This window comes from Talpa occidentalis, unplaced genomic scaffold (genome assembly GCF_014898055.3).
Source record: "Talpa occidentalis isolate TD23 unplaced genomic scaffold, MPIMG_talOcc4v2.1 talOcc4.4, whole genome shotgun sequence".
NCBI lineage: Eukaryota > Metazoa > Chordata > Mammalia > Eulipotyphla > Talpidae > Talpa > Talpa occidentalis.
In genome coordinates, this window is record NW_023604295.1 from 51,942,283 (window position 1) to 51,967,284 (window position 25,002).

At 38.7% G+C, this 25,002-nt stretch overlaps 1 protein-coding gene across 1 annotated transcript in view; it reads left to right on the plus strand.

Moving 5' to 3' along the window:
* Window positions 1-25,002, plus strand: part of CFAP44 (cilia and flagella associated protein 44) — a 77,398-nt gene that overhangs the window by 5,489 nt on the left and 46,907 nt on the right. The window contains exons 3-13 of the mRNA XM_037525542.2: window positions 176-313; window positions 803-962; window positions 2,478-2,640; window positions 6,131-6,233; window positions 12,095-12,311; window positions 15,090-15,204; window positions 18,040-18,204; window positions 21,170-21,325; window positions 22,194-22,241; window positions 22,801-22,900; window positions 23,431-23,525. Coding sequence (XP_037381439.1) covers window positions 176-313; window positions 803-962; window positions 2,478-2,640; window positions 6,131-6,233; window positions 12,095-12,311; window positions 15,090-15,204; window positions 18,040-18,204; window positions 21,170-21,325; window positions 22,194-22,241; window positions 22,801-22,900; window positions 23,431-23,525 — 1,460 coding nt within the window. The remainder of the gene's footprint in view (window positions 1-175; window positions 314-802; window positions 963-2,477; window positions 2,641-6,130; window positions 6,234-12,094; window positions 12,312-15,089; window positions 15,205-18,039; window positions 18,205-21,169; window positions 21,326-22,193; window positions 22,242-22,800; window positions 22,901-23,430; window positions 23,526-25,002) is intronic.

Sequence of the window (25,002 nt, forward strand, 5' to 3'; positions counted from 1 at the left end):
TTTTGCATGTAAAATTATAAAAATAACCAAATAAAATGATACTTCTAAGATGATTTCAGTATTAAAATTCATTCAATGTAGAACACAAACAAATTGAAAGTACTAGCTGCTTTGGAAATAAGAAAATATCTAATTCAAAATTTAGAAATCATTAAAACAAATTATTTTTTAATAGCTACTCTAAAAGATACTACAGATGAACCATTAACTGAAGGGGAAGAATCAGATTTAGAGGATAATGACTCAGATATGCTGTCAGATATGGAAGGAAGTACAATTTCATTTCAATATGATTTTGTGGAAAACCTCGGAGGTAAGTGCTGTTAGCTTTCTCTTAGTAACAGTCACTGATTTAATGTCAAATTGAACAGTTGTAATTCCTCAGGAAAATAATGTAGGATGTGTGAGGGTGATGAGAGGGAAAGCATCAAACATGTTCTAGTAGGCTGTTGTAGTGGCTCTGGAATTGTGTATTCTATCTGGGGTCACAGACAGAACTCACACTCTCGGTCTTCTGGGGAGTAGGTGGCCTGAGGAGAGCTCTAGTCCAGACTGGTGAGAATTATTCTCTTGGAATTGGTTGGGAGTTGCTCTCTGAGAGCACCACCAAAGCTCAGCAGGCAGCCCTCGGTCCACAGGTGGGTTGGCTCATCCCCTGAGCTAATTGGTGGGTGGCGGCTGGGGTACAGCACTGAAGTAGTGTCTCCTGCTGGAGAGCTGTGGCTGGGTACGTTGTCTTTGTAAAATACAAACTTAGGATTCACCAGATGCTCCTCTTAGTTAAAATATTTTAATTTTTTAGAATCTCAGTATGTGGAGACTCCAGCCCCAGCTGAGGAAGAGGCAGAGGAGGAAGTTCAGAAGAAAATATCTGAGAGTTTCTTCTATGATTATACGGCGCTAGCTTCTATGCCTTTTGTGACTTCAGATTCGACCGTACCACTGGATCTTCTCGTACTGGAGTATCCGTTCTAGTTACAGATGTGTAATTTTGGGAGTTCAGCTTCTTAGGTCAGGGGTTGGCCAACTGCAGCCCGTGTACCAATCTGGCCTCCAGCCTGTTTTTCCAAATACTTTTATTAGAATACAGCGATGCTCATTCATTTACATTTTGTCTGTGACTGCCATCACACTAACAGGGCAGAGTTAAGTAGTAGTCACAATGGAGACCTTCTGGCCCACAGCCTACAATATGTGCTACCTGGCCCCTAATGAGGGGAGGGGGGGGGGGGGGAGGGATTGGGGTCAAAATAAAGGGGTTGCAATTGTTTGGGGAATATAAAAATAAAAAAATTAAAATTAAAAAAAATAAATAATTTAAGCTGGAAAAAAAAAAAAGAAAGAAAATGTTTGCCAACCCCTGTCTAAGGTAATTCTAAGAAGCTGGACTTTGAGGAAAGTCTGGATAGAGGCATATCATTTTCCCTTTTTAGTTTCTTTAAGTGGTTGCTGTAGAGTTTGCAGTATAAATTTCCCACTGATTTAAGTCTATTTCAGATAATACTATATCACTTAGTGGGTAGTGCTGGAATCTCCTAATAGTATTCTCAGTTTGTCCTTCTGTACCTTAAACATTACTGTCATTCATTTCAGCTATTCATATACAATAATGACACACCAAACATGGTGTCATAAGCACAATTTTAAATGAGCTCATTAAATTTACTTGTCACATTTATATCTTAGGTTTTATTAATTTGAATGGGAATATACATTACATTCCTTACATTGAAAAGATATTTTATAACTCAGATTTTTTAAACCTCTATTTTGAATTAGTGTACTTTGTAGGATAAAGGAGCACACAGACATACACACTCATTTACACATCCGTACATATTAATGAGCCGGAAAGGAAATGTTAGCCTTTTTTTAATATATATTTATGTATTATATGTTACCTAGTCAGTTTTCACAATTTGTATAAATTAAATTTCAGTAATATGTGAATTTATTATAGTAGTCACTTTATCATTGATGTGTCAGAATTTCACAAACATGCCAGATTTTAAACATCTGGTCTTTCAACACCAAAGAAGAGGCCCATATAATACTTTTACTGTGTGCAGTCAACAAACTGAACCAGCATTGTGATTACAAAGACACAGACTTCTACATTATAATCTGATTTCATTTTACCAAGAGAGAGGAAAATGAAATTATTTAGGCAAAAACTTTGCTTTCAAGAGTTTCCAAATCAAAACATTACCTTTATTTTTTCACTGCACACAAAATTAATGTGCTTTCAGGATATCCCTAGAAACATGAAAATATTAACTAAGACATGAGGATTTTCACCTAATTTAACAACAAAATATGTTGACACCAAAAAACTGAGTGTCAGAGTAAAATTCAACTACTTCAAACCTGTATGTTTATGTAAGAGTATGGATTCTAAAAATATGTTTACTTCATTACTTTTCCTATCTCAAGGGTGGTTATTCTGTTTCACTTCAGTCCTTAACAACTGCTCACAGACATTCCTTTGGCTATGACTGCAGAAAGAGGGCCAACCTCCAGCTTCTGGACAGCAACACCCTTTTGTACGTAGCCGGGAACCAGCTGATCTTGCTGAACTACAAAACCAAGGAGCAGACCTACCTGCGAAGCAGCAGTGGTAGAGGGATTGGTGTCATTGGGGTATGCATTTAGTCACTTAAAAAAATCAAAATCTCTTTGATAGTTGATTCTGTGGACCAGCCAGTCTGCAAGGAGCTGATACCAGGCTCCGGTATCATGAGTCATAGGAGAGGCATGGTGGTCCCAATTCAAAGGGACTGTTTGCAATTCAGTAATTACAGCCACTACCTTTACTGACATGTCTCTGTGCGATGCTATAATATTAACTACTTCATCCCATTTTGCAGAGCAGGAAACTGATTATGGAGGGTAAGTGATTCCCCACAGGGGTGCAGCATGGCACTGTCTTTTCTCATTGACCGCTCTGTTGCTGTTCTGCAAAAAAAAAAAAAATTAGATGAATGCCTCAAATAGAGACAAATGCCAGATAAGTTATAAGTGTATAACTGAACATTAGGAGATGAAGTACATTTAATAGGTGAAGTACATTAGGAGATTATACATTTAATAATTTTGAGCGGCTGACGAAAGGATTTGTCTGATTAGATTCTGTCTCACCCCCTCCTCAGGTTTCTGTCTCCATCTTGTATCTTTGGCTATTACTACATTTGGCCTTTCATCTTCAGCATAAAATCACGCAAAGTGAACTTGTTCTTGTTTTAAAATGTCCCTCCCTAGCATGCATTCTTTTTTGTGTGTATATGTGTAGAAGAACTGGGGTATAGGCCAGAGGTGCAGGGGGTGATTCACCAGAGACAGAGTGGGGAGCAGAACAGGGGGATTTAGTAAAATACACTGCTAAGAGGAACAGCTGGCAAGACATGAGAGGTCTGCTGTGGGTCAGACCACAGCGATGATAGCGATAGCGCTGCGGCTTAACCCCTATGCCACCAGGGAGGCCCTCAGCATGTATTCTTTACCCTCTGACTTTGTTCTTTCCTTCTCTGTCAAGCTTCTATCTTTTTGACCATCAACACCTGAAATTGCCCTTACCAGGGTGATTTTCTATCTATAGACAGTACCTGTACATGATAAAGTCCCTGTCTTGAGGGAGTTTGTTATAAGACTAACGAATGAATTCAGGAAGAATTTATATTATGGCACTCTGTGCCCAGCACTACACAGAACATTAAGTAAGGGGATTAAGAGAAGAAGGGTCCATGACCTCTATGAATTTAAATTTTTTAAAATCCTCTAAAGAGACAAACTAATGTTAAACAGCAAGAACAACAACAAAAAACTAGATACCTGATATTGTGGCACCAGTTGTATGCAAAAATCGGCTGGCCTAACGTCAGGGACATGTGGTCTAGAGCTGTGAGGACTACCCCACTGAACACTATCAATATTTTCCTGTCACTTTATGAACAATAATAGTTTCTATTTTTTCTATTTTGTTTTACATTAATTTGGTTTGAGGTCCATATTAGATGTATAGTGTGATCACAAATGCTGATCTTTTTTTTTAATAATAAATTTTATTTTTATATTCCCCATACAATTGCAACCCCCCCATTCTGACCCCAATCCCTCCCCTCCCACCCCCCACCCCCAAAAGTGTCTCTGGTTCATAGTTTTTTGTTGATTTTGATTTTCACTTTCTTATAGTTATTCATTTTCCTGGTCCCTTATTTTAGTTTTCTAGATTCCTGCTATGAGTGAGACCATCCGGTATTTTTCTTTTTCTTTCTGGCTTATTTCGCTGAGCATGATCCCTTCCAGCGCCATCCATGTTGCTGCAAATTGCACACAAATGCTGATCTTAATGGTCATCCTCTAGGACTCTGGACAGTTCCACAGGGATTTTTCTCTGTGTTTTAGAGCTGTCGGTGGCTGGATAGTGTCGTTGCCTCCACTGCCCATGTCCCTCCATTTTTTGGAAAGAGTTTGTGAATGAGAAGTGCTTTGCAAGGCTGTGAGAAACATGTGAAAAATGTGTTTGAGGGCATATAAAATATTTTCTGGGACAGATAAGGGCTAATCTTTATGTTGGAAATAAAATAAATGACTTTCTAGTTCTGGTCTGCACTAAAAATGAAGTAAAACACTACAACTTAACCCCACAAACAGCTTCTGATCTTTGAGTGGAAAAATTAAAAACATTTTCACTGTACTGTGGGTAAGACCTAGAAGGGTAAAAATTTACTGAAATCACCATTCGGATTTCTGTGACCTCCAATACACTGTATTGGTTTGTGAATGGGGATCTAGAAAGTCAAAATCTTAACCTATGTCCCTTTAAGTCCTTGGGATCTACTGTTTTTTAACTTCCATTTGCTTCTTAGCTCCAACACCTGGCTTGAATTCTAGTTCTCTTGCTTACCAGCTGTATAAGTTCAAGCAAATTGCTTAACCTCTCTGTGCCTCTGTGTTCTTGTCAATAAGATGGGATTAATAGTATCTTCGCTCACAAGGATGATGTAAAATTTGGGGAATTAATTCACATAAAAACCTTGATATGGGTCTGGCACATGGTAAGCGCTCAGTAAATGTTAGTTGTTTTTAGTGTAATCATATCATGTGTTCATTCTATAAACTCAGACCTTGTTCAAGGTGAAGTGAAGGGTATTTACTTGAATGAAGTAATATGAGGCAACTTGCCACTCACAGGTCTGATTGTCACTTGTGTGTGGGAGTTACAACAATGACTTAGGTCCAGGACTTCCATTATAATCTCTATCAGAACCAAGCTGCTGCGTTAGGTATATTATCAGTAGTTGAAAAACAGTTACTAAAAATAAAATTTTATAAGGACATTTTGTGTTTTAAATAATGTATAACAGTCTGGTTTTTTTTATTATTTGTCCATTTTTTCTTTCTTTACATTGGCTACCAATGAACAAAAATAACATACAATTCTACCCAATTTACAAGGTTCTTATTTGAAATGCTGTAACAAATAATTTATCCTGGGTATATTTGTTGTATTTTGCTCTACATCTGGCTTCTTGGAAATACTCATTTTTAGTCAGTTTATATTCACTAGTGTTAATTTGTCCAAGTGAAAATTTTAAAATCGACATGTAATCGACTCTAGAAACATGATTTCTTCTGTACAGCCTCCCATACAAAGAGTAGGTTAAGTTGTATGCAGGGTGAATAACTCATCTAAATTGGTTCTAAAAGAGTAGGCTCCAGACCAGCAGCATCAATAGCATCTAGGAACTTGTCAGAATTGTAAATACAAACTCTCTGATCCCAACCCTGACTTACTGCCTCAGAGGCTCAGGTGTCAGGCTTTCAATCTAGGCTTTAGTAAGTTCCCCTCCCCCTGTGATTTTGAGGCATGCCAAAGCTTGAGCCCCCACACTTATAGCACTTCTGATAGCAATTCAAATAACGAGTTAAATATGATTGTATTGATCAAATTAAAATTTAAATGATTTTCTTAAGTCATACTCCTCTTCAAGTCTTTCAGAAAACCATTTTTGAGTTTTCAGGTGGAGTGGATCTTACTAAACAATTTAAAACAACAGATATAAAATACAGATTAATAGATTTATTGATCTGAAAGTCTTTTAATATTTTAGTGAGATTTTGTTTTTTATAGGTTCACCCCCAGAAAACTTATTTCATAGTAGCTGAGAAAGGAAATTTTCCAGATATTATCATCTATGAATACCCTTCCCTGAGGCCCTACAGAATCCTTCGAGGTGAGTCGAGTTGAATCTTTAAAATATTTCATGCCCAGGTTAACAGCATTTTGGAGAAGCTACTGTAGAAATTCAGGGCCCTCCAGAGAAACAGAACAAGTAGGGGACAGAAATGTATAAGGCACATTGTATAAGCTGATTCTTTCAATAAATCTTACTCCTATTGAAATGAGGGCCCCGCAAAACAAGCTGTGGGTCAACACTGGCTTTTTTCCACTGCCATTGAAGCGGCGGGAGCCTTTGGACAAGCATGGAAGTTTTGCGCTCGGCCCAAGAAGCTGCTTGTGAGCAGGGCAAGCAGCAGCGGGTGGTGGGTATTTTACCGCCCACCACCAGTGGCCCCACTGGGGCTCAAGCTGCGGGCAGAGGCCTGCAGTGATGGTGGTTCCCTTACCAGGCCACCCCACAGCATGCAGCCCTAGTTCAGAGCTGCTGGGAGGAACTTGGGGCCCCACAGGGCCAGCTCCAACTCTGTGGCTCCCTCTAGCTGCAGCTGTAGAGAGGCCTGTGGATCTGGTGCCTGGATTGTGTTGAAAGATCAGGTGTGAGCTATAAGCTGATTGGTAAATGGTCCAATCAGCCATAGGATTGAAAACGGTCCAATCAGACTTATAGGTGGGGGACCCTGAAAGCGGACGTATGGCAGCGAAGCAGCCAGCTTGGGACACTCTCTGTGCTTGAGAAGCACTCTGTTCCTGTCCTCCAAAGAAGATGAAATAAGCAGCAGCCAGCAGCTGACCTATGAAGGAAGAAGAGAAGCTAGAGAGCTTTGCAGAGGTAGGGAGGCTGCTGCACCCGCCTCCGGCCTGATTCTGACACAGCCTGAATAGACCACTGAATGCCCAGGCCTGGTGTCTCAAAGAGCTGTTTGTTAGTGTGGCCCAAAAACTCAGAGCTGTTGACATGGTGTTTCTGACCCCGGCACCTCCTAGTGATAGGTGACAGGCACTACTGGCCAGTACAACCCTGTGCTCTTGATGGGTGACCAGCACTGTGCATCTGGGCCACCTCTGAGAGTTGTTGATTGTCTGAGACTGCTTCCTGGTTCTGCTGCCTCTGTTCCATCTGCTCCAGTGTCTGGTGCTGTCCCTACCAACTTTTGGACTGTTACTGTGGGCTGTTGTGGCATCATCGCCTCAGCCCTACCTGGGAGCACCTCCAGCTGCGGTGAGTTGGACCCTGGCTCGCTGTGTGCCAGCTGCCACGAGCTCCAGGCCCTTGTTGGCGGGATGCTGCCATCTTGATGAGTGGTGTTTGTTTAGGACTTCTGGGCATTGGGGTGAGATAGCTGGCTACTTGTGGCCTTGAGAACTCCTTGTTTTCCCTGTTCGTTAAATAAACCGCATTATTGTTCACTGAGCCCCAGTGGTCTTGCAGTTGTGTGGGGTGAAGAACCCACAGACAGTAACCTGCCCTTTGCTGGGCACTGTCCTTCTGACACTGTAGCCCTGCGATAGCCCCTGTATAGTTCTGTTTCACTATTAAGATAAAGGTGATATTTATTGAAAGAGATGGGCTTATACACTTGTGTGTGCTGATAAGTCTCCAGTTTGTAGGGCAGCTGGCAGGCTGGAAATCCCTTTACAGGAGTTGGTGATGCTGCTTCAGGGAGAATTTGTTCTTCTTCAGGGAAACAGTTTTGCTTTTAAGGACTTTAAACTGATTGGTGAGCGCCCCCCTCCCCGCCCCATTATCAAGTATAATCTTTAAAGTCAACTGATTATAGAGTTGAAAATGTCTATAAAATACCTTTACAAAAACCTCTAGACTTGTGTATCATGGAATAACTGGGTACTATCACCTAACCAAGTTGACACATAAAATTAACCATCACAATTATCATTCTTCTTTCCATATAATTAATTTTATTAATTTTTGAAGGACTTTATTTTTCAGACCAGCTTTAGGTTTACAATGAAATTGAGAGGAATGTTCAGAGGTTTCCCATATGCCCTCTACCCCCACACACATCAACATTATTCGCCACAATGTAAATTTTTTAGCAAGGATGAACCTACCTTGGCGCATTATAATCACCCAAAGTTCAGAGTTTCCTTTGGGGTTATACTTGGTGTATAGTCTATGGGTTTAGACAATGTGTGATGACATAGCCATCATTCTATCATACAGGGTATTTTCACTGTCCTAAAAATGATCTGTGTTCTTCTCAATTTGTAAGTCCCCTTGTATGGCAACCACTGATTTTTAAATTTTCTATAATTTTACCTTTTCCAGAATGTCATATAGTTGGAATCATGCAGTATGTAGCCGCCTTTCACTTAGCAATATTCAGTTATGATTCTGTCATTTTTTTTCATGGTTTGGTGGCTTATTTTTAATGTTGAAAAATATTTCATTGTGGATACCACAGTTTACCCATCTCTTAAGGGGCATTGTAGTTGCTTCCACATTTTGGTCATTATGAATAAAGTTTCTATAAACATCCAAGTTCAGGTTTTCATGTGGACATAAGTACTTTCAGGTAAATTACAAGGAGTATAATGCCTTGATCCTATGGTAAGAGTATGTTTAGTTTTGAAAGAAACTGCCAAATTGTCTTCCAATGTGGTTGTACCATTTTGCCTTCCCACCTGTAACATTTGAGAATTCCTGTTGCCCTGCAGCCTTGGAGCATTTGGTGTTGTCAGTGTTCTGGAATTTGGTCATTTAAAATAGATGTGTTTTAACACATTAATAGATGTGTTTTCTGATGACATATGATGTAGAGCATCTTTTTATATGCTTGTTTTTGCTGTCTGTATCTCTTTGCACCATTTTTCAATTGGATTGTTTTCTTACTGGGTTTTAAGAATTCTTTGTATATTTTAGATAACAGTCCTTTATGAAATGTGTTTTGCAAATATTTTTTGAGTTGTGGTTTGGTGGTTGACATTAATTTGGTGGAAATTCTCAGTCACTATTTTTTCAAATATTGTTTCTTTCTCTTTATTTTTCTGGTATTCTCGTTTCACATATACCCACAATGCTTAGATATTCAGTGTTTTTCTTTGCTTTGTTTTTGAAGATTCTATTGATGATATCCTATAGGGTAGCGGTTCTTTTCTCAGCTGTGACTTTTCTACTAATAAGCCCATCAGAGAACATTCTTCATTTTTCTTAAGTGTTGTTTTATCTCTAGCATTTCCTTTTGGCTCTTCCTTAGAATTTTAATAGTTTATATTGCCCTTCTGTTCTTACATATTGTCTACTTTCTTCATTAGGGCCTGTAAGGGCAGGAATGGGACACTGTGCAGGTTTTCTGATCCCATGCAGACTGGGTAAAGGAGGAGTCAGAGTCCTCAGTGGTTTTTGCAGGTTTTTATTGGGATTTACCCGTCTCTCTGGGCTCTCCAGCGTTCTCTCTCTGTCTCTCTCTCTGTCTCTCTCTCTGTCTCTCTCTCTGTCTCTCTCTCTGTCTCTCTCTCTGTCTCTCTCTCTGTCTCTCTCTCTGTCTCTCTCTCTGTCTCTCTCCCTGTCTCTCTCTCTCTCTCTTTCTCTCTCTCTCTCTCCCTCCTTCCCTCTCCCTCCCCCCCCCTTCTCTTTCGGCTTCTGCTGGCATCCCCATGATGCCGCCAGTCTTAGCCCAGGTGAATCCCATCTACCTATGCCCACACCCTACTCCAGGTGCCCGCCATCAGGCATGCATTCAGGACCGCAAGGATCCATCATCTATCCTGATGGCGGGAGGACAGAAAAGCCTGACATTTTTCCTTACCCTACAGGCCCTCAGCATATTAATCATAGTTGTTTTAAATTCCCTATCTGGTAATTTCAACTTCATGCCATTCTACTTCTAAACTTGCTCTGTCTCTTCAAATTGTATTTTATGCCTTTTGGTATGCCTTGTAATTTTTCCTAGATAGCCAGACATGATGAACTAAGTTAAAAAACAAACAAACAAACAAATTCATATAAATAGGCTTTCAGCAATGTGGGGCAAGGAAGGGAAGTGTTCTCTAGTCCTATGATTAGGTCTCAATTTTTCAGTGATCCTTTTTCTCTGGACTGTGAAGTACATAAGCGTATTTTTCTCTCCTCCTTTGTCAGACAGGATGGCCAGAGTGGCAGGAGTGAGATTTCCTTTCCCGGTCAGGTAGTCTCTGATAAAATCTTAGTGGAGGTAGGCTCTGCTGAATGAGTTTTGCCTGAGGGCAAGCTGTACTAAGAGCTGCCTGCTCTGGTTTCAAAAACATTCCCTTTTCCTTCCCCTGCTCAAAGCCCAGTGGGGCTTTTCTAGGTATTTACCGTGGGAATCTGGTCAAGCTCCTGAAGTTAAACTTCATATATTTTTTTAAAGATTTATTTATTGATTGATTGATTTATACATACATACATACAAGCATTGGGTACAGTCAGAAGCGCAGGAGGGTGAGAGAATTCACCAGAGCCAGAGCGGGGAGCAGAGCAGGCAGAAGGACCGAAGTACACTGCTGAGGGGAGCAGCGGGCGGCAGGAGAGGTCTGCGCGCCATGCGGGACCCTCCTCCGGTGGCCGGGGAGCAGCCGGGGATCGAACTGGCGCTGCAGAGGCTGCGGGCAGCTTCGCAACCCAGCGCTCAACCGCTGCGCCACTGGGGAGGCCCTTAAACTTCATATTTGGGGGATCATCTTATGACTAGGTCCCCCTGGAGTTTTAGCTCTGACCGTCCCCACTGAGCCTCATTTCCTCAGGTGGTGTTCAGGCTGTATGACCCAGCACTGCTTCCACAGCTGCTGAGTCCCTGCCACAGTAAGTAGCAAACTCCTGTTTCCCTGTTGGCCTCTTCAGTCCTGGGGGCAGTGGTTTGCCCTCTGTCCTTCCCTCTCTTATGGCTCCAAGAAGAGTTGTTGATTTTTTCAGTCTGTTCAGTTTTTCCTTGTTGTTAGCCTGGAAGGGTGATTTCCAAGTTCCTTCCAAGTGCAACTGGAAACCTCAAGTCATTGTCAGTGTTTCTTGTATGTGAAATTTTCGGTGGCAAATTTGAAATTGCAGATTAATTTTTCTGCTTTCTAACATTTGTTTTCCCCACATTCATTAAATGGAATGGTAACAGTGCAATCTCCATAGAAAGGGGATATTCCTGGCTCCCCGCTCCACCCAAGTAATGGTGGAGCTGAGCAATGAGAAGCTGGAAGGGGCTGGGAAGAGGCTGCACTTGCTTCTGGGCCTTGGACTTATACCAGGGACTTGGGGGACATAGAAGGAGACACTTGGAAGAGACAGATGTGGGTGAGAGGCCTGTGGGAAGACTGACAATGGCAGCCTTTACCTTGACTTGTATTTTTATTTTGCTTGGCCCCTTCTATATGGGTGTCCTTTAGACACCCCTTTCCTATATGGGTGTCCACCAGAAGGTGCCTTAGACTTGTGGCAAGCTTTTGGGCCTCAGTGGCTCTGCTTCGGGCCAACCCTGTTTGGCTGCACATTTACCCATGAAGAGATGGGTAACTTTGGGTGTTTCATGGGCAAATTATTTTAACTATATCCTTTCTCTTCTTTCTATTGCACTGGTCTAATTGTTTTAAATTTCTTTTTTAATGGAGGTCTTACTGAGAGTATGTTTTATGTTTATATGGCAGATGGCAGAACCCATTTAGGGCGGCAGGTTTTGCTGAGTCCCAGGGTGCCCCTCACTCTGCCTGTTAACAGAATATGTTCTCAGTGTTTTTCTCATGCAAAATGTGATTAAGATTTCTTCACCCTTGCCCCTTATGTGAAATTCATTCTAAAATGAAGGGTGAAAAGTGATTTTAGAATTGCTTCTTTAGGGAATTCTCGGCATTTTTCCTTCAATAATGCCACCTCTGCTTTTTAAAAACAATACTTTCAAAAAACGAGATTAATATTGCTGCTGTTCATTAGATTCCCATTTACCCTTTCAGATGGGACTGAGTTGGCATATGCATACGTGGACTTTAACTCCAGTGGTACCTTGCTGGCTTCTGTTGGTGGTAACCCTGATCACACACTGACCATCTGGAACTGGAAAGAGGAGCAGACCATACTGAGGACAAAAGCTTTTTCCCAGGAAGTTTTTAAGGTTTCTTTCAATCCTGAAGACGACGAGCAGCTTACCACATCAGGAGTAGGCCATATCAAGTAGGTAGCATGAGGAACACAGGTGCTAGTGGGCTAACCTAAGGGCATTTGCTAAGAGGATCAGCCAGCTGGAAACACTTGCTTTGTTGTTAACATTAAGATTATTTTAAAATGTGTTATTTTGAAAACTAACCAGTAGTGCAGTTTTTCTAATTAGATATGGGGATTTGTTTCTGAAGACAGCACATGTAAAAGAAGATAAATTTAGTCTCCTGCCTTCTTGCAAGAGTTTGTATAATGCCTTCCTAACATTGGCATAGTGTTTGCAAGTTCACATTGAGCTTTCAGATCCACTATTTGTCATTATAGCAATACTGTATGGTGGATAAGTCATGTTGATATTGCTGAACTCAGTCTTCATCTGTAAAAGAAGACTTATACAGACCATTCCTGACACAGGATCCTCAATACTAGATGGTAGCAGAGCCTTCTCTTTAAAAGAGAAAATTAGATATAGTTGACTTTTAATATGACATTAGTTTCAGGTGCACAGCATAGTGATTGAATTTTTGTACATATTGTAAAATGACCACAATAAGACTATAAACATCCATTACCATGCTTACATTTTTTTCTTTTAAGGTTTATTAATTTTAAAATACACAATATATTCTATATATTACATCCCTATGATTTATTTTATAGATTGTTGCTTATGCTTTCTTATCGCCTTCTCCCATTTCACCCCACCTTCCACATCCAGTTTACCATAATCTAGTCTCAGTGTATGCATGAGCTCGGAGTTTTTTGGTTTTTATTTTGTTTAAGATTCCCCCCTATAAGTGAGACCATGTGGTGTTTTTTTTTTTTTTTCCTGTCTGACATATTTTACATAGCACTGTGCCTTCAAGGTCCATCCTGACACAAATGTCAAGATTCCCCTTTTTATGGTTTTGAGTAATCCTCTGTGTGTATATGTGTGTAAACACACAGAATATATATATATATATATATATATATATATATATATACACACACACACTCGCAGAGAGAGGGGGAGATATTTATACAGATATATAGATCCTTGCTTTCTTTACCTATTCATCAATGGACAATTGTTTCCATATCTTTGATATTGAAAATAATGCTGCAATGAACATGGCGGTACATGTTTCTTTTTGAGATTGTTTTTCATATAATTACATATAAACAGAATTCCTGGATCATATGGTTGTTCTATTTTTAATTTTTTTGAGGAAACACCGTATTGTTTTCCATAGTGGCTATACTAATTTGTGTTCTGATCAACAGTGATATAATGGTTCCCTTTTCTCCTCTCCAACACTTGTCCTCTTATCTTTTTGATAATGACCACTCTAACAGCTAAGAGGAGATGTCTCACTGTGACTTGGATTTGCATTTTCCTGGTGACCAGTGATGTTGACTACCCTTTAGTGTACCTGTGGGCCATCTACTCAGATCCTATATCCATTTGTTGAATCAGATTATTCTGGCTATTTAAGTTGTATGATTTCTTGTTATATTTTGGTTATTTAAACCCCTTATCAGATCTATGATCTAGCAATGTTTTCTTCCATCTGGTATGTTGCTCTTTATTTTATTGGTTTCTTTTGCTGTGTGGAAGCTTTCAACTTGATGCAGCACTGCCTGTTCACTTTTGCTGTTGTCGCCTAATCTTGATTTCAGGTCTGTGGCTCTAAATTTCACACCCATTTCACTCTCTCACACTCTGGTCTTTCCCAAGATGGGATAATTTTTTTAAAAAAAGATTTATTTTTATTTATGCATACAAGAACTGGGGTATAGGCCAGAAGTGTGGGGGCAAGAGGATTCACCCCAGAGTGGGGAACAGAACAGGCAGAGCCACTGAAATACCCTGCTGAAGGGAGCAGTTGGGGGGGGGGGGGGGGATCAAGCTAATGCCACAGTGGCTGGTGCTAGCTGATAGTGCTGCCTTTAACCCCTGCACCACCACGGAGGTCCCTCAGGGTGGACTGATTTTGTCTTCCTGTACCTTTGCTCCAGTTTTTGGAGTACTTATGCATTTATTTAATAACCTTTCACCATCACTCTAGAGCTGCCCCTAACTTGATTTCTAGTGACGCTTTATGAGAAAGACATTTTTATTTACCCTCATTTTCTTAGTCTAATTTAAACCTGGCAGTTGTCTTAATTCAGTCATTAAAAATGTTAAATCATTAAACATAGTTTAAAATGTAACTGTGGGGGAAATTTTCAAATAAAATCCCTGCTAGCTATAGATTACAAATGTTTAATTCCTTACATTTTCCCATTGTTTAGCCAAGTGCATATTTTCTACGTGCTGTATCTTTAGGGAAAGACAAACATTGAACTATTAATGTCACATGTGAAGTACTATAATAGAATGTGGAAACATATCGGTCATTTAGGCTCTTGGCTTCATATGATTTGCTGATACTTTTCATTATCTATTTTATATCCCATAGAGAGGCCAGATCATTTTTCTATGTGTTTTTCATTATTTTGACTCTTGACTCAATTAGACTATTATAAGAAAATATTTGTAATAACTAACATTTATGTATTAGAACTATCTTAAGAGTTTTTAAAAATTTTATAAAGTAGGAGCTATTAACATTCATGTTTTATTTTTGAGAAAATGAAGGCACAGTGTGATCAAGAAAATCAATCTTTGCCTGACAGGTGGTAAAAACTTAACAGATAGTATCAGAGAAATAAATGAAAAAATATATGTAATTTTGAAACATGTAAATGCTTGGGTGATAAAATGAAAACAAGTCTTTGAGGTATGTTCAGTCTCCTTTTTGTTTGCAGGTTCTGGGAAATGGTTTTCACATTCACAGGCCTCAAGCTTCAGGGTTCATTAGGTCGATTTGGTAAAACAGCCACTACTGATGTAGAAGGTTACATGGAGTTCCCGGATGGGAAGGTAAGTATGCCACTGTTCTACAGTAGTGATGTTATATATTTGAGTGACATACATATATAAAAGTATATTATACATTTTTAAAAGCACTGTCTGTATTAGCAGTAATAGATAATTATAAATATGAAGTAACACTTTTGACTTCACATTATCAATTGTAATTTTGTATTTCTATGAAATTGTCACAATCTATATACCATTTTCTAGTTTGTTTTACTAAATATTACACAGTAAGCAATCATTTTCATATTTTAACACAGTGACACACGTGTCATTTTTAATTGTCATGGAATTGCAATGCATGTTTCTTTCCCCATTTTTTTCTATTTTTAAATTTTTTTTATTTATGCATACAAGATCTGGGGTACAGGCCAGAGAGATGGGGGTGGGGCTAGGGGGTGGGTGAGAGGATTCACCAGAGACAGAGTAGGGAACAGAACAGGCAGACTAACTGAAATACACTGCTGAAGGGAGCAGTAGGTGAGTCAGGAGAGGTCTGCTGCACCATGTGGGTAGCTCCCTGGCCAGAGGTGGGGGGCAGGGATCAAACTCTGTGCTACAGAAGCTGCGGGCTGCTTCACATCGAGGTGCTTAACCTCGTGTCACCAGGGAGGCCCTCTTTCCCCATTCTTTACTTTGCTTAATACTCAAAGAGGATTTTCCTGGTCAAAGGTTATATAAAGTCTTATGCCTTTTGTTTTTATTACTATTATTTTAAGAAGATTGAGCTCTTTTACATTGGCATTTGCAACACTGTAACTTTAATAAGCTTACTAACATTATTAGTTTATTTCCTCGCTTCCGCTATAAGATTTATAAGCATATCGCCTATAGGATCAGCTTTCTATTAATGTATATTTGGTTTCTTATTAGGATGAGTCATAGAGTATTATTTTTGATCATCCCAATTATAAATAATCAGTATACAAATATTATTCTAAGAAATCAAATGGTTTAGTCATGTACCAACTGGGATAGTCTCAATTGGCAATCATGATGCATAGGAGAAATAAAACGCCTTGGATCCTGGCTAAACTATATACTCAAACATACAAAATGATCATAAATTATTTCAGCTTCAGCTCTAAATAGTTTAAGAATTAAGCTATAATAAAGATCAATACAACTCTCATTTAAAAATGTAAGATATATCTTTAAAAGTTTCAGTAGATTTCATGTAAGTGTAGAAGAAAAGTCATTTAAAATGAGACCCTCCAGAGGAAATGTTTACAGCTAGGAATAAATGTGACATGAAAGAGAGTGCTAATTAGAATAAAGCGTCCATCCTGGGAAAGAGTAGGAAATTAGAGTGAGAATTGGGATTGGGCCTTAGTGTGTAAAGAGTTTAATAGCCAGGCAGAACTATTCACACACTAGAAGAACACAGTTGCAGGTATAAGAAGTTGTAGATAATCTTGGCCATGAAGTGCCAGATGAATCAAAAGAAGGGAAATCAGAGTCAGGGAGCTGCACTAGAAAGGAGGATGTTGCTGACATCTCCGAGATGTGCAGGAAGGCTGGGACTGCTCAGGAATGGTGCAGCAAAGTGGGGTGTGAGTGATGTGTTAGCAAGGCATGCCTTTTGGCTCTGACTTCTGGTGGTGTTAGTAACTGGACAAAAGAAATCAAGTCTAAAGAAATGTACCGCAAGTGAGTTGAAGTTTAGTAATAGTTAAAATAGGTAGATAAGAATAGGTAGGTTCAAGAGGTAGAAAAAACTGAGTAAGGGTCATCAGTTACTCCACATGAGAGGGAACTGGAGGCGCAGACATAGCACACATGGGCCAAGGGTTAGTTTCCCAAAGGGAATTTGGTGCAATGTTAGTCTGCCCAGAAGCTTGATGAAAGTAAGACTTTTTTGGACATATGTCTTTATATCTAGAAATTCCTCATGGTGATCCCTAGCGAGCAGTTTTGTATTAAAGCTTCCAACAGGTCCTAAAAAAGGGAAACTGTTTGACTTTAATTATCCCAGTATCTAGTCTTCTGAGGCAGTGTTAGAATAGGTACTTTTGAGCCTGGGTTTAGAACCCTTAGTTCCCTGGGTAATTTTGTGCAAGCTCCTTACCTGTTTTGTGCAACAGTGTTTTTTTTTTTTTTTTTTTCTTTGCAAAATGGGGCTAATAATAAGGCTTTCATTGATTCATGTGGTTCCTTTGTGTAACTGAGAAAGACTCCCTGGGAAAACAAAGTACCCAAAGTGTACAACTGTGTAGGGTATTTCAATAAATATACCTGGTTCATATAGCCTTTTAGGATTAACTAACTTGATGTATGTAAAGTGTCAAGCAGTGTTTGGCACAGAGTCAACATTCAATAATTATTACTTATTATGTAATACCTGTTAAACATCCTAATATCTAGAGTTTTGTGGTATGTACTTTGGGAAGTGCTGGATTAATAGATTAATATGAGGTGGTTCCAGAGGATTACCCTTGTTTGAAGTTGGATATGTTAATGCTGTGATCTGCTGAGTTCAGTTCTGGCCTTATAATGTAATTCATAAAACATCTGATATTGTACTTAAAAGGTAGAATCTTATCCATGAAGCACACGTCTCTAAGTTCTGACCCAGTAATTCCACGTATGGATTATTTTCTTAAGTGATGTGTAAAGAAAAAAAAATCATAATAATATAAAACTATACTGGAAGGAATACATCAATATATAATTGGTGGTTGGTTCTTGGATAGTAAGATTTCTGTATTTTCTTATTTTTCTGTTAAAAATTTTTGCTTTCATAATCAAGAAAAATCTTTCAAATAGTTCTTACCTGCCACTTGAAGCATAAATATATGTATTTGTTTTAATGCGTATGTCTTTCTGCATACCTGCCAGGTGCTCTCAGGGTCAGAATGGGGCAATATGTTGGTTTGGGAAGCTGGCCTCATCAAAGTGGAGCTCTGTCGATCTGCAAGGAAATCTTGTCACCAAGGTCACATTAACCAGATAATGCTAGATGAGGGTGAAGTTATCACTATTGGGTCAGATGGATGGATTAGGGTAAGTTGTCATCATACGTGGGTAGTAGCATCCACATCTAAGCTTTGCATTTCATCCAATTGCAGGTTTTTATTTTTCATGAACGTCATTCACTCCCACGGCCAATTCATTTTAAATGTTTTTCTTGTGGTACATATTTAAATTCCAGTCAAAATTAATTTACAGTGTTATATTACTGAAAATTTCTGAGGGTATCTAGTTATTTTGACTTCGCTGTTAAAATAGTAGCTTCAGAAAATGAAAATCCCTGTTAGCCCAATGTAAACAATGGACACGGGCGTTCTTTCAAGATGCCCTCCTGTGAATGGGTCATTATTTAGGGATCAAAGTGCCAATTACTTTTTTTTTTTTTTACTGAGGTTACCAGTTAGAAACACCATACTCAAAGACAAGAAGAGTTCCCCTCTCACTGTTCGTTACACCAGTGAATTCACATGTCTTCTCGTAGGGACTCTCTTCTACCCATCGTGTGGCTTATGTTAGAACATTGTTCCAGCCTCTAGATTCCCTTGGTTGTTGTCAAACTTGCTCCCACCCACCTGTGTATTTGTTCCTTACTGCATTGGCAAACCTGATGTCTTGTGATTTTCCTAGTGGTCCCCTTGGTACATATTCTTTCTGTACCTCCCATAAGATGGTGGTGGTATACTATGGACATTCTTTTGAAAGTATTGTTATTGTAACTAAGATTGTATTTTTTTAATAGTTGGTCACTGTTGACACCTATTGTGCTTACTATGTCTAATATATTATTTAAGCCATGTCTCCTTTAGTCTGTCATTTACCATTGGCTTTTTGAACCCAAGTATACATTTTTACAATTAGCATGTTAAATTTAATCTTGTTAGATTTTACCCTCTCTTCTGACAATCTTTTATGTTCTTTATTTTGTCATACAACATAGTCACTATCCTTCTAAAGATCTGTTGCCCACAAATGTTAGAATACCAAGTGGAAACCTCAGCAGAAAAGAAGTTAAATACTGCACAGAGGATCCTTTCACAAACATTAGTAATTGCTAAACTTGCTTCCCTTTTCAAAATTTGTCTTAATCTCTTTAGTCCTTATGTTGTAAATCTTTGCCTTACTTTTTAGGCAAAACCTCCCCCAACTCCCATAAGTTAGTTAACCTTATGATCTGGGCCTTTCACCAACCAACCTACTCTGCAAGGCAACACCATTGCTCTCTGAAGATACTTTCCCAAGGTTTGAGTTACTGAGTCTGGGATAACATGGCAGGTGTGTCAACAGGACCATACAGGGCAGGCTCTGGCACTTCACAGAGGAAGTCTGTCCCTCATCCTGCCTCACTGCTCTGATTTCTTATCCTGAGAACAATAGAGCTTATTCAAATAGTACAAATACCTCTAAATTGGTGGTAAGAAATATAAATATTTTCTATTGAAGGCAGCATCTATATCTATTTTCTCGTTATAATGAAGATTACCATTGAATCATTAAGGTGTGTTTCCCCTTTTCAAGGGTCTGCTGGTGTGTATAAAACAGGATTCATTATAATATCTTGTTGGACAACTAAACCACTTTTTTATGACACTTTATTTGCAGAAAATCTTTTTTTTTTTTTAACAATGAGTAACATTTTAGTTATGTTTGGCGTTTTTTGTAATTCAAAATATATTTAGTAAAACTTCCCTGTGTTTATTTTTTTTTAAATTTTTAAATTTTTTAAAATAAATTTTATTTTTATATTCCCCTTACAATTGCAACACCCTTATTTTGACCCCAATTCCTCCCCTTCCCGCCCCCCACCCCCCATACAGTGTCTCTGGTTCATAGTTGTTTGTTGATTTTGATATTTTCTTTTTTATAGTTATTCATTTTCCTGGTCCCTTATTTAAGTTTTCTAGATTCCTGCTATGAGTGAGACCATCTGGTATTTTTCTTTTTTTTCTGGCTTATTTCGCTGAGCATGATCCCTTCCAGCGCCATCCATGTTGCTGCAAATTGCATGTGTTTATCTTTTTTGAATGCTGAGTAATATTCCATGGTGTATATGTACCACATCTTCTTGATCCAGTCATCTATTTCTGGGCATTTGGGTTGTTTCCAAAGCTTAGCTATTGTAAACAGTGCTGCTATAAACATAGGGGTGCAGGTGCTCTTTGGAATTGATGTTTCTGTGTCCTTTGGGTAAATACCTAGGAGTGGAATTGCTGGATCATATGGAAGCTCTATGTTTAGTAGGTCCAGAAATCTCCACACAGCTCTCCATAGTGATTGGACCAGTTTGCACTCCCACCAGCAATGCAGGAGAGTTCCTTTTTCTCCACAACCTTGCCAACATTTGTTGTTGCTAGTTTTTTTAATATGTGCCATTCTCATAGGTGTAAGATGATATCTCATGGTAGTTTTGATTTGCATTTTCCTGATTACAAGTGATGTTGAACAATTTTTCATATGCATTTCCTCTTCAGAGAAGTTTCTTTTTAGCTCTTCTGCCCATTTTTTTGACAGGATTATTTTCTTTGTTGTTGTTGAGTCTCATCAGCTCTTTGCAGATTTTTGTGATCAGTCCTTTATCGTTAGTGTTGTGTGCAAAAATGTTCTCCCAGTCGGTGGGGTTTCTCTTTGTTTTTGTTATTGTCTCTTTTGCTGTGCAGAAGCTCTTTAATTTGATGTAGTCCCAGCTGTTTATCTTTGCCTTCACTATCACATTTGCAGAAAATCTTGACAGAAACCTTGAAATAAAGTTTACGTTGGGTGAACTAGACTTCTTATTCAGGCCTGTATTTTCTCACTAATTTCTAAACAAAAAGGGAACTATAATTATCATTCCTCATTTTAGAACAAAAGCCCATGGGTCTCGTCTTGGCTGTATTCTAATTATACCCATTCATTATTAATTTTCATGAAACAAGAAATGACTTGAAAAAATTGCAACCTTTTATTAGAAAACATATTCAGAAAGTACTGATTGATTTAAAATATTTTCTTATTTTATAAGATATGGGATTTTGAGACAATAGATACTGCTGATGCTGTAGATGATACTGGATTGTTAGAGATTGAGCCCATTAATGAACTTCAAGTAGACAAGAATGTTCAACTCTTCTCTATGATAAAGATGAACGAAGTTGGAAATAACCTTTGGATGGCTCAGGTAAGTTGTGCTGTTCTCTCTTGGCTCCTTAGTTACCTGGGCAGAATAGGGTTGGGTTCTGCTGCCTGTCACTACAGAAAGCCAATAAGCAGAGACAGGAATAGAATCCATGAGCAGTTTAATTTTTCAGATCGCTGGCCATTGAGCTGAGAGAATGGTGGGCATAGCATCCTCAACAGCTCTTTCTGTCATCTCATCTCAAGCTGGCCTTTTTATAATGAGTTCCACAAAGGCAGTCAGAGCAAACAATCCATCAGAAGAGCCCATCACAGTTGGTGTTACTGATAATTGTCATGGTCAGCCCCCAGGACTTATCTTCTCGGTTATCTTGACACTGGTACATCCGATGGCATCAGTGTCCAGACTCCTTTGGGCATCATTGGGGCAGGATTCTCAGTGTAAATCTTAATATAAAGAGTTTTAATATAAAGAAATATAAAGAAAACAGATCATTCGTCATACAGTGTGTATGTGCAGATTCCTGTCCTAGGTGTGGTGCCCTTCCTTTCCTCCCTAGCCCCCATCAGTAGTATAATTTGTCACTGGAAGTCCATCATATTATTAAAAGTTCTATTGATACTTCAGTGAAGAGTTTCTGAATTTTATTACTTAATTGACCTATATTTCATCCACAGAAAATCACTTAGGAACACTTTTATATATTAAACTGACCATAGGTATTTGAGATTGTTTCATTTATTTTGTGGTTATGTTCTAAGATATAGAGGTTGTTGTGTTAAATTTCATTTGTGCTTTTCACTTGCAAGCTTTTGGTAGTAGTGTATGTCCTTTAAATCATAAGAAGTCAATTCTTTTCCTCTGAAATTCAAAATAACACAAAATATTATGAGATATTTATTTTTGTTAGGATGCCAGTGGAGCCATGTGGAAGCTTGACCTTAGTTTTTCAAATATTGTAAGTTGCTTATTTTTCTTTTTTCCTAATTTTCACAATAAGACTTCATTGTTTTCTTGAAAAGATATTTTCTCTCAACTTTATCATTGTTCCCATCAAAAAATTGCTCATCATGTCCGACTCCTGAGAATCCTAAAGTTATGATTTCATGTATAAAAGGCTTTTTCTCATAGTAAAAGTTACCAGAAAAGTGGTTATTGCCTAACATTACACAATGCTTTATATCTTCATAAGCACAAGGCATTTGCATTCACATTATCTCACGTGATCCTCACAGCCCCCCTGTTTACTAGCCAGTTGCCCTCCTCTCATTTTACTGGTATAGAAATGGAACCTGGCATTTGAAGTGACTTGCATAAAATCAGTTCTCAAGTGCAGTCAGCGCTCTGTTTCTAATTCCAAAGTCCAATGCTTTTTCTAACCAATTATGGTTTTTTTTCTACTCAGATAAAATCACACCTGTCTTTTAGGGTTTTGTTTATATTTCTTTAAACTTGACCTTAATTCTATATCTACCTGTATTTGAGTTCTAACAGGCTCTCTGTCCTTTCACCGTCAGACTCAAGATCCAGAATGCCTCTTCTCCTTCCATTCTGGAGCTGTAGAAGCCTTGGCTGTCTCTCCTCTCACTTATCTCATGGCCACTACTGCCTTGGACTGTGAGTGGAAACGCTTAGAAATAAATCTGGCTTTTTTGTTTGGTGTTCAATACAATTTTAAAAATGTGTTTGATTAAAAGCATTGGAGATGTCCCCCAAAAGTGATGCCTCCTGATGCAAGTGAGGTGAGTTTTTGCAGAGGGGGAGGGAACCCAAAATACAGCAGCCGCGGTTAGTGTGAGAGATTAAAATTTGGACACAAGTAGTAAGTTACTCATGAAAATACTCTTCATATTGATATTACACATGTTCATATTTTTCCTTTTCTTTCCATCTTCTTCCTTCTTGACTTACAGCTAATCTATGTGGACTGTGCAAGGTGAAACTGATCCATTAGTGAATCAGCTGTTGTCTTATTTGTATTTACAAATTACCTGACTGAGGTGTACGTGGCTATTTTGGGTTAAAGAAAGGCTATTAGATTATCTGTTGGTTTAGTTATATATGAAATTTCTTGTTTTGCTCAACATGTAAAGTTAGCAAAGGTTATTTCAAAAGGTTATGTAATTTTTAAAATTGTTTTTCTATAGGCTCTGTTCGAGTCTATGATTTTGCTAGCAAAACGCCTTTAACACAGATGAAATTCAAACAAGGAGGTACAGCCCTTGCTTGGGTACCCCAAATGGTAAGTTTGTTATTACAGTGAACTTCTGCTGAACCTATTCATAAATATGTTGTATCGGTGCTATTTTTTTTTTTTTGAAGCATACATATTTTCTAACTCTATTTTAAAGAATAATAAAATTTTTTAATAGTTTATTCACTCAAAGTGACAGAAATAGTATTGTGATTCTTCCCATTGCTAATTCATTCCTGAAAACCCATTTTTATACCACCTGTAGGTTAATAATAGTTCCATGGTACAAAGTAATTTCCCAGCAGAACTTCACATATCCTTTCTCTGCCTGACTTTAATTCATTTTATTTATATTTGCAGCATACCTACAAGTGCTGGACCTTGGTTCTAGATTCTGGGAATATAGCAATGAGTAAAAAGAAAATACTTGCCCTCATGCACCTTACACACTGGTAGGAGGCATAGATGGAATATGAGTAAAGTAAATAATATGTGATATGTAAGGTAATAAGAGCTATGGAGAAAAATTAGGTAGAGATAGGGAGTTGTTCTAGTAACCTATTGTATAATAAACTACCCCCCAAATTTAATGACCTATATGTCAATAATCATTTTTATTTTGCTCATACTCTGAATCAGGAATTGGAGAGGTCACAGCAGAGATAGACTACTTCTGCTTCATAGTGTCTGGAGTCTCATCTGGGACGACTTAAATGGTTGGGGCTTGGAATCATCTAGTCTTCTTTATTACTAGTCTGGCACCTGGTTGAGGGCTCAGCTAAGCTGGCATGTTATCAGGAGTGCTTTCCTCATAGCCTCTGCATGTGGCTAGGGCTTTACCAGAGCATGGTGGCCTCAGGGCCTATCATGCTCATCTTACATGGCAGAAGGCCTCTGAGGTCTAGTTTTTCCAAAAAGCCAGGCAGCTGGCCTTTTCTGATCTAGCCTCAGAAGTCTCATGTCATTTCTACCATATTTGGTGGGGTAAAGCAGTCGCCAGCCTCATTCAGATTCGGGGTGGGGGTGGGGAGGACTAAAACCCCATCTCTCCATGGGAGGCATGTCAAAGAATTGCAGCCATGTTTTTAACACATCATGGGAGTATTTGGGGAATGTTTTATGCTTACTGTTCAGGGTGCAAGTCAAATTAAAAACTGTTTCAAGTCCCAAATAGATGTGGAGATGATTGGACTAGAGGGAAAATTTATGATGGGATTAAGGCTAGAAGGACTCAGGCCATGGAATAGAGCCAGAACAGTGATGAAGCTAAATAAGTAGAAGGCACAGTGTTTGGGTTACCAAACCTGGCTCTATTACAGGTCTATTTCTTTCCTGGTCTATTACACTCTTTTCTGGTCTATTACACTCTTTTCTGGAGTCTTTAAAATACAGCCCGTGTGGTAGAATCATTTGTACACAAACTTGTTTTCTTTTTTAGCCTTACATCTAAGTAATTATAAAGATATTATGCTACACTTCAGATGTTTCTCCACAGCCCTGCCTTTCTGGAAAGCGCATCAGTATT